General features: G+C 33.5%; 1 protein-coding gene across 4 annotated transcripts in view; it reads right to left on the bottom strand.

The window, feature by feature from the left end:
- The window catches only part of ATP9B (ATPase phospholipid transporting 9B), a 153029-nt gene that overhangs the window by 99127 nt on the left and 33025 nt on the right, over positions 1-20877 (bottom strand). For all 4 annotated transcript variants that reach the window (XM_087961446.1, XM_026669929.2, XM_026669928.2 and 1 more), the window contains exons 5-7: positions 18143-18251; positions 13772-13830; positions 8435-8486 (exon numbers count right to left, since the gene is read on the bottom strand). In XM_087961446.1, coding sequence (XP_087817572.1) covers positions 8435-8486; positions 13772-13830; positions 18143-18251 — 220 coding nt within the window. The remainder of the gene's footprint in view (positions 1-8434; positions 8487-13771; positions 13831-18142; positions 18252-20877) is intronic.

Genomic DNA, 20877 nt, shown 5'->3' on the forward strand with positions numbered 1-20877 from the left:
CTTGGCCTCTGTGACATATGTAGAACTGGGTTTCAGACTTGGTTCTTCCTTGTATAAAGGCTATATTAATGAATCTAAAAATGAATTATTAACACAGAACTAAGCTTTCACCATTTTTTTTTCAAAAATAAAGCACACTAACAGATTTTCTTTCAAGCAGCTAATACTTCATATATAAAATCTATTCCATCTGTTGCCTCTCAAATGTTGTATGTGATAAATTTTTCACAAATGAGAACACTAGCTATAACAACTAATCCAGTTAAGCCTCACCAAAACTGAATTATTAAATCTGTCTGCCTGTATTCTGTTACAGTCTTCTTATGAATAGTTGATTTTATTTTGTATAATTGGCAAGAGTTGTCAAGAAAGGGTGCTTTTAATGATAATCAAATTAAGATTAACTAGTACAAGTGTCACGATAAAGAGACCATGACAAGTATTGTACTAATTAAAGGAATTATTGAGAAATGGGAAATTGCCATAAAATATTATATTTTACAATTTCAGTAAGTTGTTTGCTATGACTCAACTCAAGAGTTGTCAGTTTTTTGCTATGTAAAGAAATGTAGGTTCTTCAGAGGCAAGACTGTTAAATCCCTAACAAATGACAGGCAGGAAAGGGTCAGCACAATACTCTGGGGAATGTTTCTGTTTATTTCATTCAGAAGAAAACTATACGTCAAATATTTATGCTATAATATTGTCACTTGGGAATGTGAAAAACATATTGGCATCTATAAGAGATTGATGAAAATTAATTCTAAAGCATATTTTTTGCTAATACCACTGAAAGAACATCTACACTCAAGAGATATTTGATATGAATTAAGAAACTGATGAAGCAATTGATTAATTGGAATTTAAGCCATCAGTCACTGCATCCATCAACAGATTCATTTACATTCTAAACAATCAGCTTATGGTCCAATAGGATACCATGTATTAATACACAATCAATACAATACCCCTGAACTCATCACAATTCCTTATTGACAAGAACACAGATGCTTTTAATCCAAGCTTGATCACACTGCATATATTGTAGAGCTCTTATGCAGACTCTGTAACGTCTTAGGAATTTATATTTTATTAAGTGCTTTAAGGAACTCTTTTGCATTCACTGAAAATACTCAAAGTCTGGATACTAAAACCATTTGCAAATCATCTTAAATTTTAAGTGCACAATTTATTCTCTCTTTAGATGTACCATTTTTTATCTTTAAAATATTATGAAGCCAAAATGATATTTCATATATGTATCTGAATGGTCAAACAAATGGCAACTTCAAATCTCAACAAATAAATGCTCTGTCTTACATATTGGCAAAAAAAAAATCAGAAAATAAAATACAAGCTGAATAGTCAAGATCTTGTTGATGACCCAAGCTCTGTAAAGGACCTTGGAATACTCACCTCTAATGATCTAAGTGCTAGAGCCCACTGCAACTACATAGCCAAAAGGCATTAAGAGTTGTTAACCTAATCCTATGTAGCTTTTTCTCTGGTAATATCACACTACTAACCAGAGCATACAAAACATTTGCTAGACCAATACTCGAATACAGTTCATCAGTCTGGAACCCTCATTACGTATCTGATATTAGCACAATTGAGAAAGTCCAGAAATATTTCACAAGAAGAGTTCTCCACTCTTCTACTCGTTGTAGAATACCTTATGCCACCAGACTTGAAATTCTAGAACTAGAAAACCTTGAATTACGCCGTCTCGGGTCTGACTTAAGCATGGTATATAAAATCATACATTGCAATGTCCTACCTGTCAATGAATACTTCAGCTTCAACCATAACAACACAAGAGCACACAATAGATACAAACTCAAAGTAAACCGCACCAAACTTGATTGCAGGAAATACGACTTCAGCAATAGAGTGGTCAATGTCTGGAATACTCTACCCGACTCTGTAGTCTCTTCCCCAAACCCCAAAAACTTTAACCTTAGACTGTCTACTATTGACCTCACCCCTTTCCTAAGAGGTCTGTAGGGGCGTGCATAAAGCGCACCAACGTGCCTACCGTCCCTGTCCTATTGTTTCTCTTATTCTTTTATTTTTCTTATATGTACCCATTTCATGTATTCACAACTATGTATACACTTATACTTATTATCTTGTAAACAATTGGCAAATCAAATAAATAAATAAATAAATAAATAAATAAATAAATAAATAAATAAATAAATAAATAAATAAATAAATAAATAAATAAATAAATAAAAGATAAAGTAGGTACAATTTCTTGTTTGGGAAAAACAATATTTGAAAGAGACATTTTGATCCTTCTGGTTGTTTTTTTTAACTAATAATGTTTAACTAATACATTAATTTTATTAAAACCTCTTGTCATATTAGTCAGAAAATAATTTAGTTCATGGATTCATCTTGTGAGTTATAGTCTTCACAATGCACTAGTAAGATTTGCTGTCAATTACGACTCAATAGGAGAAAGTTTTTAACAAAATGTTGAATAGATTTTGTTAGTAACTATTTGTTAAGTTGTTTTTAAATTTGCTATGCTACTCAGGAAAAATGTAAATAAAGACATGAAACTGGAAGGTATATCTTTTTTGATTGTATGCTCATCTTGGCATCTGTGACATATGTAGAACTGGGTTTCAGACTTGGTTCTTCCTTGTATAAAGGCTATATTAATGAATCTAAAAATGAATTATTAACACAGAACTAAGCTTTCACCATTTTTTTTTCAAAAATAAAGCACACTAACAGATTTTCTTTCAAGCAGCTAATACTTCATATATAAAATCTATTCCATCTGTTGCCTCTCAAATGTTGTATGTGATAAATTTTTCACAAATGAGAACACTAGCTATAACTACTAATCCAGTTAAGCCTCACCAAAACTGAATTATTAAATCTGTCTGCCTGTATTCTGTTACAGTCTTCTTATGAATAGTTGATTTTATTTTGTATAATTGGCAAGAGTTGTCAAGAAAGGGTGCTTTTAATGACAATCAAATTAAGATTAACTAGTACAAGTGTCACAATAAAGAGACCATGACAAGTATTGTACTAATTAAAGGAATTATTGAGAAATGGGAAATTGCCATAAAATATTATATTTTACAATTTCAGTAAGTTGCTTGCTATGACTCAACTCAAGAGTTGTCAGTTTTTTGCTATGTAAAGAAATGTAGGTTCTTCAGAGGCAAGACTGTTAAATCCCTAACAAATGACAGGCAGGAAAGGGTCAGCGCAATACTCTGGGGAATGTTTCTGTTTATTTCATTCAGAAGAAAACTATACGTCAAATATTTATGCTATAATATTGTCACTTGGGAATGTGAAAAAACATATTGGCATCTATAAGAGATTGATGAAAATTAATTCTAAAGCATATTTTTTGCTAATACCACTGAAAGAACATCTACACTCAAGAGATATTTGATATGAATTAAGAAACTGATGAAGCAATTGATTAATTGGAATTTAAGCCATCAGTCACTGCATCCATCAACAGATTCATTTACATTCTAAACAATCAGCTTATGGTCCAATAGGATACCATGTATTAATACACAATCAATACAATACCCCTGAACTCATCACAATTCCTTATTGACAAGAACACAGATGCTTTTAATCCAAGCTTGATCACACTGCATATATTGTAGAGCTCTTATGCAGACTCTGTACGTCTTAGGAATTTATATTTTATTAAGTGCTTTAAGGAACTCTTTTGCATTCACTGAAAATACTCAAAGTCTGGATACTAAAACCATTTGCAAATCATCTTAAATTTTAAGTGAACAATTTATTCTCTCTTTAGATGTACCATTTTTTATCTTTAAAATATTATGAAGCCAAAATGATATTTCATATTTCAATTCACATAGTTTACTATATCTTTGACATTCCTGTCCTCAGTAAAATGGCCTATCCTGCTTTGGGAAGATCCATGATTCTGTATGGCAAAATTCTACACATTTATATTTTATTATTCAGCGTAGAATAGATTAAACAAATTCATGAGGAACAAGATTGCAGATGACCTGTTTCTTTTCTTTCTTTTGCACTTTTTTGCATTTACCGAAAAGTTGCCAGGAAGTGGAATAGGAGAGAAATAACAAAAGGACGCCAAGGAACTAGGAACATTGCTGCATAGAAAAGAACTATCCTTCTTCCTATCCTTGCACTAATGAAATTATGGAGTGAAGCAACATATAATTTTTAATGGAAATATTATGAAAATGGCTGCTAGGCTTCTTGCTAAAAACACTACAAAGCAAGGATAAGGAAAATAAATTGGCATCTTCCCATCTCTTTCCAAGCATACACCTTTCAGCAATTATTATTACATTATTAACCCTTAAACCATCATACAAGTTTGGGATAAGTTATCATCAGTAGGCTGGTGATATTCAAATATACTTGGTAAACCTGTCTTGGTCCCTAGAAGTGTTAGGACATGGTCAAAATAAATTCAGGTTAAATCTTGTACAATGGAAGCCACAGTGATAGATACGATTCTACTCTGGCTCGTTTTAGCTCTAATTTGGAGTTGTAGTGCTATCCTCTAGAGCAGGGGTGTCAAACTGGCAGTCTGTGGGCCAGATGTGTCACACACAGGCCATGATCCATGATTCTGTATGGCACCCACCCCAGCTCCGCAAAGGGGAAAAAACGTAGTGAAACATCACGTGACACTGTGAGTTTGAAACCCATGCTGTAGAGCTAAAACGAGCCAGAGTAGAATCTTATCTATCACTATGGCTTTCATTGTACAAGATTTAACCTGAGTTTATTTTGACCAATCCATGTCTTAACACTTCTAGGAACCAAGACAGGTTTACTAAGTAAACGCCCTGGGTCATCACATCATATTTAGATTACTGCAACATACTCTATGTAGAACTGTCGCTGAAGACAGTTTGGAAGCTCTATTTGATCAGAGGGCAGGATTCCATTTGCTAACTACTGGAAACAAATACAGTCATGTAAAGCTACTGACAAAGTCATTACACTGGTTGTCAATTATGCTTCCAGGCCCAATTCAAAGGGCTGGTTAGACATTTAAAAGCTATACATGACTTATTTCCTGATATTGAAAGACTTGGCCTGCCCCACAAATTCTTGAAGAGTGAGCTTGGGCAGATCACTACTCCATGTGCATTTTCTCAGCATTGGTCCACATAACTTTTAGGAGCATCTTGCCTCCTAAAGTATGGAACTCCCCAAATGCTCTAGACTTCAGGTAGCAACTTGGGAATTGGTAGTTCCAGCCAGTGATATGTGCGCTATCTAGTATTGTATTTTTTTGGTACTTGTAAAGTAGCTTAAGACAATGGCCTATGTTTAGATTTTTACACTATTACATGCTGTTTATTTGAATGCCCTTTTCATATTGTCCTTTTCTTCAAAATTATTCCAACGACTTTGGGATATCTCTCTTGATCATGCTGCCACAATGAAATACTTTTATATTTTGAAATTATTTTGCTTCCCCCCCCTTTATTTCTTATGTCATTAAGAACATGACTAAATTGCCTGCAGAGGATGTAACACTTACAGAAAAAAATTAACTTTTAATAAATAACTTTTAAAGGGCTATAAATGGATTTACTTAACATTGTAGCATATCTACATGTCAATATTTGTTTTCCTGGGCCCCAAATATATTCATCATCCGATACTTCTCAGAGATTGAGGTTTTTCTGGACTAGGACCCTTGAGCCTCCCTCAGACCTATCCTTCTACACATACATTCTCAAACCATCTCTCCTTAGTTCCTTCCTCCCTCTGGAATATAAACTGGAAGGAGGTCCTTTATGTTGCCTTGCTTTGATTGGCAGTTCTACCACCTAATCATCAAACATCAGTACAGAGTTGAGTTTTTCCTTTATAGGTATTGTGGGATAGACCATTCAGAGATCAGTAGTCCAACACTTCACGCAATGCCATTGAAAGAAAAAAAAAGAGTGTCTCTGGATTTCAGTTATAATATTTTAAAATAATCCGATAAAATTTGTAATGTGAACCTGGTATTACAAAGGAGCAAGATAAAACAGCTTAAATCTAGTGGAATTATAACAGAGGCAAAATCAGAATCAAAGACTTGTTTGCTTTTAGAGAAGTCCATTAGCTATACCAGTTCTTTGGTCATAAATAAGCTTTTAATAATATATTTACTATTGTATTAATCTTACTCTATTAGGATTCATGTAGAAAAAACAGGTGAAACTCAGAAAAGCAATAGCATTCAGTGGCTCAAGACAGATGACAAAACATGGTTAGCCTAAGTTAAATCAAATGTTAAAACCAGAATAGGAACTGAGATATGGGAACAGATTAAAATAGTTTGGACAGATTGTTGGCATTCACTCATGCCCTGAAGATAAAAGTTTATTTGGCCGTATGTGCAAAACTTCACTCTAGTCATTTGTCATTCTCTATAGCAATACATTTCTCAACTTTTTTTCCCCTCTCAAGACAGGTAGGTTTTAGAATGTATGGCTTCTAAACATAATAGGAATGTTCAGAACACGTGCCACAACTATTACAGCCTTATTATTCTGCAGCAGTCTGCTTGGAAAGAGATAGAAAGTGACACTTGAGCTGAATGGCTGAACAGCAAAGTGATACCACATTTCTGTGTAATTTCAGAAGTTCAAAGTGTCAAATCTGTTCTGCAAAAAGGTGCCACACAATAATTTGCAATTAATTATAAGGTGTAACAGTAAAACAATTAAATAGAATAATTGATTCAGCAGGACATGACTTCATTTTTATAACATTTTACCTAAATAGCTTTAGAAAAATATTATGTCTATAATAAACTAAATGGATTCTGTACTTTCAGAATTAATGTTTCATTTGAGAAACCATAATCTAGGAAGTTATATTCATAATGAACTATAATTGTAACTGGGAAATTTTTTCTTCAATCCTGCTTTTAATATTTTGCACATTACACATAAATATACAACAAACATCAAATGATTCTTTTTAAAACTGTTTAATTTAAATAACATTGGGAAGGATTTTCATGAAGCTCTTAATGTCAGCAAAACATTATTCATCAGTCACAATTACAATATGCATAAAAATAATTAAAGAGTTATGATTTTTGAAATACAATTTGTTTTATCATACAAATATATTTTTAAAAAGTAGCCCCATAAAATTGGCTTGTATTTGTTACTGATAGCAAATCATTCTTTCAAAATTCTTATAAAGTATGATACTACCTACCTGTTATTATACAACATTAAATATCTTGTTCTATATTCTGTATTTTTATATTCTGTATTTCTGAACATATATTGTCTGTATAAAAACATACTTTAATATCAGTATACAGGTAGTCCTTAACTTATGATCAGTCACTTAGCAACCATTTAAAGTGCTAGTAGACACCACAAAAGGTACTTACAAATACCGTACAAACAGCCAAACCCCCCCCCCCACCATCCCATAACAACGTGACTGCCTTTCAGGTGCTTAGCAACCAGCCTGCATTCGTGACCATTTACAGCACTGTGCAGTCACATTACTGCAATTTACTCTGTTTTTGCTGAATATTGTCATTTACTTCTGGCTTTGGGCAAAAATGCCCCATAGCAAATGATGGGTTTGCTTAACAACTGTACTGTTTATTTAAAGTCTGTGGATTCACTTAATGATCATGGTGATTCACTTAACAACCACAAAAAAGTAACATTCAATCAGTCAGGTGATGACTTGTTTTATGACCGTTGCAACATATGACTGTAATAGGCAAGCTCCATTGTGTTCATAAGTCAAGGACTATCTGTATGTATTCTAATGTTAATTTATCAGCAGTTCATTTCTATGCAACCCTACTTAAAAGTAGATGGTACTAAGTACGGTATGATGTGGCTTATCTTATTTCAAAATATCATTTGGACTGCAAAAGAAATCTAGAATTTGAAACAGAGTATACTGAAGAGCCCACATGACTTGCTCAGCATCAGGAGTTGATGATCAAGTCTTTGAAAAATCTGGAATTTTCCCCTAACCTACAGATACATCAGTCTTAACTCCTAGAAACCTCCAACGACATAGTCCATACCGAGGTTTCCGGGAATCCACCTGGAGGACATAGAGGTAGGAGAAGCTGTTCTATATGTACATGTATTTTGAAGTCTTACAACCAAGTTGTGATCAAAGCAAATTTTGAAGAAGTCCATACTTCCACCTACCAAAGCGAAGGGCGGAACATCTTTCAATTTCATTCAGTTGACAGAATGATTTTGTTATCATGGCAAGGGAGATACTTCTGCTGCCAAAAAATGGGACAAGGTACGATCTTTATCTCGCAGCTAGTTGTTTATAAGCCAGTCAACATCAACCAGGATCAGCTAAAGAAATCATTATATAGAAAGCTGAGTCCAGAACACCCTCAAGCACCTGAGACTAGACAATACCAACATACCTGTTTTTTCTGACGTTCTTAAAAATACCATATCAGATGGAATTCGTTGATTCTGTTGGGGAAAAAAATCCAAAAGTATTTCAATGTATTATATAATTCTAATCAAATATCTCTCAGAAGCATGGAAGCAATTAAGATTTTACTCAGATTAATTTAATTAAAATTTAACTGGCTAAAATATATTTATCGCTCAAAATCAGATTTTTTTTAAACAATAAAGGACTAATTATTTTTATATTTATTTATATTTAATACTTAACTGCTCATTTCCCTCAGAGAAGGAGTGAGAAATAAATCACAGGTTTTTAAATGAAGCAGCTGAAAAAGTACTTAATGCTTGAATTACAACAATATTTTGAGAATATTTTGAAACAAGCACCTTTTCTTCTGAAGCTATTATGGTGACTAATATATTAAAAAGCAAATAATGGAAGTCCTTTTATCTTCTGTCATGTCAGAGAGTGAGAGTGGGAGAGTGGGAAGGAAGGAGACTGGCTGAGCCACAGGGAGGAGTCAAGTGGGGAATTAGTCTGGAATCTTTACATAGGCACAAGAGAGCAAGATCATACACCCTTCCCTCCCAAATGCCATTGAACCTTATCTAATCTAGTCCAAGTAAAAGCTGCCTATCTGGGAATATTCCTGTGAAATATGCATGAGCACTAAATAAGATAACTGAACTCCTGTGTGGACCTGATTGTTTGTACCTGACAGACATAAACTCTGGTATCCTTAATAGATGAGAGACAATACTTACATAGTGATTTTTGCTGCCAAGATGTTCTAACTTCTACAGAACCATATATATGCTCAACAATCCATGCATATGCATGTGTTGAGGTGAACGTAGGATAAGTATACATCAAGACTAATAAACACTATAAAAAGAATCTCTTATTTTCAATTTGTGATTTAAGTATTAGTTAAAATACATTTTAAGTATTTCATATACTCACTGTATATGAAAGTGTACCGTACATAGTTCTTCATTTATACAAAAATATTTCTATACTGCCCTAGGTCTTTACAGATATTAGATAGAATACAATATGATCATAACAGAATACAGATGTATAATAAAAGTTACACATAATCCTAATGAAACAACAAAAAGCAACAAAAAGGGCAGGAAAATCCTTGGGCAAAATGAAAAATTTGATACTAGTATAAAAAAAATCTAGAATGCTAATCTAAAATTCTAAAAGGGGATTGTACAATCAAAAGAGTTTGGAGAAAGCTCTCTGCCTTGGATTGGAAATTATGGAATAGTGATCTGGTACTAAAATGAGATGTAGTTCCTCCAAGAGGCATTCTAATAACTTGAAAGTAACGGTAGATACTAATACATCAGGTTATTTTTTTTACAACAGTTTGGGTTTAGGTGATAAAACTGAAGCAGGTAAAGTAACTATTTAAATGTTGCTTATCTAAATTTGATTTAGCTCCTTTATAGTTGTGACTACTCAGGCAGCAGGATAAGGAGAGGATGTGAAGAGGAACCTCATAATGATCTTGGATTCTCTATTTCAGTTATGTAAGGTTGCCAGACTACTTTAAATCATACATGGAATTGTCTAAAGAATTAACTGAAACAGCAGAAAAGTAGATGTGTTCAAAATCTTGTTATTTTTTTTCTGCTAAAAAAATTAAAATGATAATTTTTATTACATATTCTCAAACTATACATACCCTTCCCACATTTAACAAGAAGCCTTTTATATATCAAGGTGGAAAAAAAGGACAGCAAAAATATAAATCTTAGTGAAGAATAGCAGCTATATTGTATATTCAATACTTGGGAACCCACTATCTGCAAAAACTGAGAGGAAAGGCAAAAGGCAACTTCAAAAGTCAATAAATCATTCCTTAAATGACAAACATAAAATCAGATGCTCTGTCTTTATATAGATTAACTATACATCTTTACAACTTCTCTTTTAATGTTGACATAAACCTTTTAGTCACAACTCAGGTTCATCCTTTAAAACTGTTGCCTGTTAACAAGCTGAAGCTTTGACAAAAATGCACTTCCCACACATCAAACCTGATTAATGTTACAATCCTCATTTAAGTCGCCAGATAGCAATGAAAACAAATCCTCATGTTTATTACATATTTTAAATATTTGTTTTTCTACCAAAAAATAAAATGATTATAGTCTCCTTCATGCTTATATTTGTTAAAAGTAAAACATAATTCCTAGCATGAAGTCCTGAATGAATCTACAACATTTCTGAAACTAAGTCAGTATGGACCAGGTTATCTCCTTGGATGGGACATCACACTGGACAAGGAGTTCTTGCTTATTGATCACTCATCAATGACTATTCCAGTCAGAAAGCACAGTCATGATCACGTTTTCCCACTTAATAATCGCTTTGTTAGGTTTATTAAGCAGGGGCTATCTGTTCTGACCCATGCTCTTTTCCAACAAATCAAACACAATCCAAAGGGAACAGAAACCTTGTGATGCTTCTGCAAAATAATTAGCTGTGATAAGCACAAGCCTTGCCAAACTGTGCAAGGCTTACCAAAAGATAACAGACAAGAAATAATTTGCAATACAAGAATCTGCAAATACAAACTCAGGATACTGGAATGTCCACGAGGCTGGAGTTTCAAAACGTCTTTGCCTTCTGCAAAGAACATTCATTTCACAGCTGGCTTTTATCTTCTTGAAGGAGGGGGCCATTACCTTGCAGCCTTACTCCCGAGTTGCCCGTGCTGTTGTAGCTGCTCTTTCCTATGAGCAATCCTGCGCGCACGCGCATTTGGCACAGGCTCCTCGGGAACCTCATCACTGCTGCCAGCCCCCACAATCTCTGCAGTCCACTCCCTAATGGTTCTGGCCCCTCATCTGAGTCCTCACTCTCCTCAGCTGTCCACATCTGCTGCCGGCTAACCACAACACTATCTGTATACAAATTTAGAAATTATATAGGTGGGAATGAATGGAACATGGACAAAAAAGAAAATCCTTCACATTTTTAGGAACAAAACCAGTTGCATTTAAAGCACAACTAGTGTAGTGTAAAATCAATACTGACTTATTGAAAGGTCATTTGGATTGAAACATATAGGTATTTTCTTTACAGCTTTGTCATTTTTTGCTGACATGCTGTTGTTAAGAACAATTATTCTAGAATCAGAAACTCTTTTAAGTGTGCTCCCTACTTTATGTGGAAAGGCAGAACCGTTTAGGTCTTGTGCTGGGAAGAAATGGCAAAGCTGTTCCAGTCTGTAGGGATTGCTGCCTATCACCGCCTCCACACTCCCCATTTTCAGCCTCTGTGCGCCCCAATTTAACTAATGATAGATTTTTAAAAAAGCTCTTCCTTTTTGGTACGTCTTCATGTCCAATTCTCAAGATTGGATTTCCCAAACTGTGAGGTGTACCTCTCTAGAGTTGCTGCAGACAAAGTCCAGGGAAGGTATGAAGAAGCTTTTGGTTGTACACTGTGACAATAAATCCACTTTCCAAAAGTTTCATTGTAATGTTTTCATTGTTCATTTGTGTTCCTATTGGTGTTTGGCTTTTTAAGTGAAGTGTGTACATTAAGATTACCCTAAAGACAGATGGCAAAAGGGTTATGAATGGTGACTCTAAATTAAAACTACTTTCCATGCAAATATTGTACTATTCAGAGTATTACTTTATGTTTTTCTACCCCTCCAACATGACACAATTCATGGAAAGAAATAAAAAATATTTAAAAATCTGGATTAGCATTCTATGATAGTATGCTTCGTAATTCCAGCTCTAATAGGCTATGTTCAATATTCAAAAGGATCAAAAATATCTCAATTAAATAACAGAAAAATTATCTTCAACTTAAAATGCAAGATTCATTCAAGGGTTTTCCAGTAATTGTATTTGCTAACTGTGTAAATTCATTTATTTTAAGTACTATAGTAGTCAGAATGTGATATATTAAAATCAATATATTGTACAGGTAGTGCTTGACTTTTGACTACAGTTGAGCCCAAAGTTTATATTCCTAAGTGAAACATTTGTGAAGTGAGTTTTGCCCCATTTTATGACCAGTTGTTAAGTCAATCAATGCAGTTGTTAAGTTAGTAACATGGTTGTTAAGTGAATCTGGCTTCCCCATTGATCTTGTCAGAGGCTTGCAAAATGACCATGGAACACTGCAACCGTCATAAATGTGAGTCAGTTGCCAAGCATCTGAATTTTGATCACATGACTATGGGGATGCTGCAACTGTCATAAATGTGAAAAATAGTCATGTCACTTTTTTCAGTGCCATTGTAACTTTGAATGGTCACTAAATGAACTGCTGTAAGTCGAGGACTACCTGTATATAAAATCAAATAAGCCAGTAACTATACAAGTTCCAGTTTTATTAATGGTGTGAAAGACTGTATTATGAGTCCTTCACAAAAGCTACAATATTGTAATAGTTAAAGTGAACCATATTAAATTAAGTATTTTATAGATCAATATTAGTATATAAAATGATATATTAGAAATTATTATATTAAATAATATTTTATTAAATCTGTGTGCCACCTGTATATATAATTTATAAAAAAATATAATTTATAAAATGTATATATAACATAAAATAAAGCTTTACATATAATTGTATATAATGAAAACAATCATCTTCCATTTTTCAAGTTCTACTATTTGCTTGCATTTGAAGATGCCCTTCTGCTGATCAGGATTGATCTGTTGATGGTATGAATTCCTGAATTCATGTTTAAATCTGATCTCCTGAAGCAGATGTGAGAAATGCACAGGAATATTTCTTTTAATGAAAATTGACTTGACATTTATAGATGAGGCTATTTGCATTACTTTTCTTAGTTATGCAGCTTTATTGTCTTCTATTCCTACTGTCACACTGAAGATATAATTGACTAGTTAGTTATACTAGTCGGCTTAGTTTTAAGATGTCTCATTTACAGAGAATTAAAAAGAACTATAGATAGATAGTATATGCATTTCAGGAAACATTTTCAATTCAATTTAATTTCAATTCAATAGTTTGGTTTAACCTAGCTCTATTCCCATGAATTAATGAAGCTGTGCATTTCTTTGAATTCTGTTTTAAAATCTATTCTAATCAACATGCAGCTACTGTATTTGGCATCATTCTTCTTATAGTGAGGAGAAAAGAGAGAACGATAATGCAATGCCATGTAGGGCAAATCCAAAGTAAGCCTGCAAAATATATGACTGCCATCAAAATACTGTCAATTTTGCATTTTAATGGATTACAGGGTAATTTAAAATAACAATGGATACATAATGTCCAGGACAAAAGAACAGAAAAATACATTTAAAATGTTGATTAACCAAAAAAATTTAACCTTTTCCACTATGATGAGGTCTCCAACTTGAATGTCTGAGCTTTTAACTTGCACTTTACCTTTAAAGAAAGAAATTAATCAATGTAAGCAATGATCTCAACATCACAGAACTTTTACCATTACATTATTTCTATCTTTCATTCTATCCTTCACAATACATTTTGAATTATTAAGCTAACATAGAAAAAAGAGCCTAAAAGTTTAATGGCTCATTTTAAAAACTAAATTTAAGAACTGCAATTTAACGAAGAAACAAGGGAAAAGAATGGATATTCAAAAACACTCTTCTAAATACATTTTAGATGTTATCAATATCCAATATCAAAGACATAGAAGAATATTTTTCTTTCTTACATTTAAACAATACCCCAATGCTATGTTGTCATGCTGTTGGAATAAATTACATGCTAATTTTATCAGCTGAGAAAAAAATTATAAGTTAAACAATAAAAGGAAATATAGAAAGTCCAAAACTTATGCCACAATTGGTAGTAAGGAAAGTAACATCTGTAGCTAAGTTGTCATTAAATGAATCATTTGAGATGATTTTATGACCTTGTTTGCTGTGGTCATTAAGTAAACCACTGCATTCATTTAATGAATTGCAATAGGCAATAGGCAAATCATGTGGTCATTAAATGAATCCGGCAGTGACAGGAACTATCACAAGACACTTTTTTCAGACAGTCATAGTTTTGAACAATTGTTAAACAAATGACCATAAATTGAAGACTTCCTATATTTGTGCCTCAGGCAGCTCAGTATAATACGGGTCTTCTTAGATGACAGAATGTTCGACTGTAAAGAGATTCTTTTTGGATGATATTGTGAATATGAATATAGTCTGAAAAAGGATATTTCAATTACCAAATAAGGTAATCCTATATAATAAACCTGATTACAACTATAGGAAACCGGTTCTTTTATGGACAGTATAATTGTTGTTAAGTCACAAACCATTCTTAAAAAATATTTATTTTATGAAAAGTTACATGTAGATATATAAAAAAATCAGGTAATTCTTTTTAAATGACTTGGGAATGTGAGTTGGATATTTTAAAAATAAATGTAAATAATATTTTAGGTTATCTCAGAATTATAAATTATAGCTAGAATAAATGCACTTCAATATTCTGATATTTTTCAGAAAATATTAGAACTGGTGTATTATATTTCCTGTAGAAAGTGCCATGAGAATTTATTGTTTAACCTTGCCAGAATTTAACAGCTGCAATGTATTTCCTTCTTACTTACGCTGAAATCTGAAGCTATCCTTTATATTATATCAAATTTCTAGCAAATGTTGTTTTGAAGTCCCTAAAATGCAATTTTTAACTTGATAGCCTTAATTAATTAAATTATTTTAATTAATATTAAAAATAATTCCTACCTAAGCATATCACAGCTGCTATCCCATCTCTAACATCCTCTTATTCATCTTAAGCATTACTCCAAGAAGACAAATGAATTTAATGTTAACAATATATCTATATTTCTATGTCCCAAATAAATATTGGGAAAATGTCACATCCATTTTTGGAACAATAATTCAAAATATAAATATAGCAATTTTCTATATTCTTTCTCAGAAAGCACTTGCATTCTGCAAGGCCACAAGAACAAGCCCTGCAATGTGAAATACTGTTTACAAAAAAAATCTCTACATCAAGATATTATATAACAATATCAAGATATTATTCACACAATGTACACATCTGGCAAGAACATACAATTTCAGATTACTGTTATTCAGATTCCTTGTCTGAAGTGAGGTTGATAGAATGTGCCTTAGCAATTAGCAATTATATGTATGAAAACCTTAAGGTATCAACAAGCTTTTTATCTATATAGAGAAAGTAATCACTGGATACCATTTCAGAAAACAAAATATACATTATAACTTTGAAAGGATAATTTGGAAAACTATCAAATGCTATTCACTGCATAAATTATTTTTGTAAACTATTTTTCCTCCGAAACACATCTCACAAACTAAAAACACTCTTCACCATCTGTGTAATTGCCAATAAAAAAGTCCAAAGCTGTCAGAAGTGGCTGCATATTCAAGCTTTATGGTCCACCAAGGCACAAGCCTTTGCCTAAAGCCTTATGTGCAACTAGAACACAATTAAGTGCTTATCATAATTCATTACACATGAACGACTTAAGAAGAAGAATGAGTGTAAAATAAATAAAATCAACATATATGAATACAGCAGAATATTTCTACAATGAAAACAATCCATATCATGCACTACAAACAATCATTATAACTGGCCTTGCCCATTACCTTTAGGTCTCTGTAGCTATTAAATTTAATGTAGCATACATACTTTAAACAAATTAATCAAAACAAAGACATGATCTGTAAAATTCTTATTGTTGAAATTTTGGCCTTTCCACCTCGCAATCAAATGCAGAAAACAAATAATATAAAACACTCATGCAACAATGTAACAAAAGTATGTCACAACTTCTATATTAATATAAACTTCAGAAATCTGGATCAAGCAACTGAAACAATAAGAAATGTATGTGATAGAAATATGACAGAACCACAAACATATGAAGTCATATGTACTGATGAGCTGATCAAGGTGAAATCGTTGTTTACTCTCAATCAATAAACTTCAAGAATTATAGTAATAAATTTTGCAGTTAATAAAACTATGAAGTTGGAAACAGGTATATCAAAAGTTACAATGTTGCCCAAGGTTTCCAAGCTAATCCAACACTGTTGCCATAGCTATTCTATGTAAATCGGAACAATGACAAATCTATTTGTGAAAGGATCCCTGTATATAATTCCATGAAGCTGATGCTTCTTCATACAAATAAAAATATTTATAAAATTATAGGAATTTTGAAGAATTAACCAAATTTTTGAATCCAAATTTAACCAAATTTTGAATTGTTTTTTGGGAGGAAGAAACCTTTTTAAAACCACTGTTCTAATCAGTAATTTCTTTCTTTATTAAACAAAGGGAAGATAATTTTCTATCCTCAACATTTTTTTAATAAAAGCATCAGCAAGGTAATATGAACAAGAGCTAAAATCTCCATACAAGAAATAGCGAAAGCTCGTGATATCAGTTAAGAGCTAATTGTTCACACATACAGAATGATAATTTGTTGCAATGAAATGTTACATGTAACAAATGACTTTCCATGTTGTTTGAAAATATCATCCACTAATTTGCTTTTTTCCTAGGAGATTTCATCAAAAGATTCAGTTTTGTATTTCATCACTGTTTTACTATCCAACCCAAAATTTTAAGAAATTGACTTATTCATCTTAGTTCGGGTATATTTTTACAAATAAATTGAGATACTTGTTAAATAAATATGCTCTGTGTATTAATTTTTGTATTAATTTATCAATCTTCAATTAAGTAAAAAAACAGTATAAGGAGACTGGAGTACAAAAAAATAAAGTTACATTAAAAAACTAGAAAATATAAAAAAATCTAAACAAATGTAAAAGTCTAAAAATAAAAATAAAAGCAATAAATGGACGTTAAAAACACAATAAACTAAATCTATCATAATATAACACTATAATTATGATCTCGTTGCTCATTAAAACTGATTTGTGACCCAAGTCATCTTTTGATGTATTTTAAGTGCTGGTGCACACAATCTAATAATACTCTATGTTGTAGCAGAAGGGAAGTGTAAAATTGTCATATGCGCCCTGGGTATTTATACAATAATAGTGAAATGATGTTAGTACAAGTGTCACTGTAATATAGGAACATTTCTTAAAATAATTTTACAAGCTCTGCTTTTTCAGCAGCACACATTCTGATTCTTATTAATAAATCGGTTTTCAGAAGTCTAAACTTCTAGAACAGTTATGGAAGCTGCACCTAATGTGGGACAGATTTTGAAGCTGTGTGATAGAAATAAGCATTGTTATTTCATCAACAGAATGACAATAACTGGATTCAATAACGATGAATTCAATTTCTTAATATCCAACTAAAATGATATTGCTCAGTATGCAATATTTATTTTAGTTATATTAGAAGTATAATATAATCTATATATATAATATAATAGTATAATCTGTTGATTTCCCTTCACGGTATCAAGCATGCCTGAACAAGCTGTGATCTATCTTACTGAAGGTAGTCCATTGGAAAATATGATCAATTTATATCAGTTTGCTAACCACTTTTTTTGTATTTCTGCCTGAGACTGAAAATCCTTAGTGTTAACAATCATTTGGTAGATGACAGTACATAGTTTATAGGCTGTATGTGACACACTGTATATCAAAAGTCATGCAGGCCTGTTTTAACTGAAAACGATAGAAGCTTCAAAGTAGGAACGTTGACCAGGATTCATATAAAAAAAATGATTGCTAACCTCGTACTGTAAGTTTGCTATATAACTGTGAATTCATTTCCTTGTCTCGCTTATAACGTCGAAATTCATCAACTGCTTCTCGCAGAATGGTGACAGCCAAAACAAATCCCTGTTTAAAATAGAACAGACATTTCCTTAAATGGAAAATATTTTCACTAAAATACACAGAACGTTTAACAGTAAATTTGAAACAAGACAAGATATGTGCCTAAGGTTAAAAACTGGCTAGTGTGTTTCCCTATAAAGAAAAACAAATATGGACATGACTATTTCTTTTAAAAGATTTTTTGCTTCTAACTTTAAGATAGATAACCTAATGTTTGAAGTCACTAACAGACATAATCTCTTATTCTGAGAAATCAATGGCATTTCCAAACAAATGTGTAACCTTTGTTTCTTCAGCCTGAAAAGATTCCTGCCATAGCTAGGAATAAGCAACTGGTGTAGAAATACACTGCTCAAAAAAATAAAGGGAACACTTAAACAACACAATGTAACTCCAAGTCAATCACACTTCTGTGAAATCAAACTGTCCACTTAGGTAGCAACACTGATTGACAATCAATTTCACATGCTGTTATGCAAATGGAATAGACAACAGGTGGAAAGCATAGGCAGTTAGCAAGATATCCCCAATAAAAGAGTGGTTCTGCAGGTGGTGACCACAGACCACTTCTCAGTTCCTATGCTTTCTGGCTGATGGTTTGGTCACTTTTGAATGCTGGCGGTGCTTTCACTCTAGTGGTAGCATGAGACGGAGTCTACAACCCACACAAGTGGCTCAGGTAGTGCAACTCATCCAGGATGGCACATCAATGCGAGCTGTGACAAGAAGGTTTGCTGTGTCTGTCAGCGTAGTGTCCAGAGCATGGAGGTGCTACCAAGAGACAGGCCAGTACATCAGGAGACGTGGAGGAGGCCGTAGGAGGGCAACAATCCAGCATCAGGACTGCTACCTCTGCCTTTGTGCAAGGAGGGACAGGAGGAGCACTGCCAGAGCCCTACAAAATGACCTCCAGCAGGCCACAAATGTGCATGTGGCTGCTCAAACGGTCAGAAACAGACTCCATGAGGGTGGTATGAGGGCCCGACGTCCACAGGTGGGAGTTGTGCTTACAGCCCAACATCGTGCAGGACGTTTGGCATTTGCCAGAGAACACCAAGATTGGCAAATTCGCCACTGGCGCCCTGTGCTCCTTACAGATGAAAGCAGGTTCACACTGAGCACATGTGACAGATTTGACAGGGTCTGGAGACACTGTGGAGAACGTTCTGCTGCCTGCAACATCCTCCAGCATGACCGGTTTGGCAGTGGGTCAGTAATGGTGTGGGGTGGCATTTCTTTAGGGGGCTGCACAGCCCTCCATGTGCTAGAGGTAGCCTGACTGCCATTAGGTACCGAGATGAGATCCTCAGACCCCTTGTGAGACCATATGCTGGTGCGGTTGGCCCTGGGTTCCTCCTAATGCAAGACAATACTAGACTTCATGTGGCTGGAGTGTGTCAGCAGTTCCTGCAAGACGAAGGCATTGATGCTATGGACTGGCCCGCCCATTCCCCAGACCTGAATCCAATTGAATACATCTGGGACATCATGTCTCGCTCCATCACCAACGCCACGTTGCACCACAGACTGTCCAGAAGTTGGGGGATGCTTTAATCCAGGTGTGGGAGGAGATCCCTCAGGAGACCATCCGCCACCTCATCAGGAGCATGCCCAGGCATTGTAGGGAGATCATACAGGCATGTGGAGGCCACACACACTACTGAGCCTCATTTTGACTTGTTTTAAGGACATTACATCAAAGTTGGATCAGCCTGTAGTGTTTTTTTCCACTTTAATTTTGAGTGTAACTCCAAATCCAGACCTCCATGGATTGCTAAATTTGATTTCCATTGATAAATTTTGTGTGATTTTGTTGTCAGCACATTCAACTATGTAATGAACAAAGTATTTAATAAGAATATTTCATTCATTCAGATCTAGGATGTCTTATTTTTGTGTCCCCCCCCTTTTTTTTGAGCAGTGTATATTGAATAATTAACATGCATACCCAATATTTCTTGTTAGAAAAGAAACAATACTCAGGTCATATTTTTGGGTCTCCTGAATCAAATAATTTTAATTATCATCCCAATGTTTTTAATTTCAATTCACATGAAGTTAAATCCACAGTCTCCTGAATCTAACAATTTGAGTTGAAATACATATATTAATAAGTTTAATAATGAAACACATATTTTAATAATAATATTAAAAGCTTTGTAATGTAAATGTTCCTTGACAGCTTCCCTAATCTTTGCTATTTTTATCAAATGGATTTATATTTATATTGAAAACTTCAAACCAAAACTGGCTTCTTAATATGGTTCTTTTAAGAATATTCAATAAAGAATTATCTGAGTGCATTAACTACCTGTTTATGAAAAATAATCAAGCTAGGCCCAACATCTTACCCATAAGCCCTCTTAAGTGGTAATAAAAATCACAATATTTGAATGTATATATCTATGTGGGTTGAAACTGCCCATCCTTCAGCTTGCTTAATCAACTTTGGTTAAGTTCAAAAGGGTATTTCCCCCAATACTTAATTTAATTAAAGAATTACATTTATTCTTTTTTTGCATACAAAGTACACTTTATTTAAAAGTCACTTTTAAAAACTGTCTTAATTCCTATTAATTATGCTTACAAGATTAAGAGGCAAAAAGCTACCCCATCCCTCATTCCCTCA

This window comes from Notechis scutatus, chromosome 3 (assembly GCF_049901735.1).
Source record: "Notechis scutatus isolate UNSWTSFEM ecotype Mainland chromosome 3, rNotScu1.2, whole genome shotgun sequence".
NCBI classification, from domain to species: Eukaryota; Metazoa; Chordata; class Lepidosauria; order Squamata; family Elapidae; genus Notechis; species Notechis scutatus.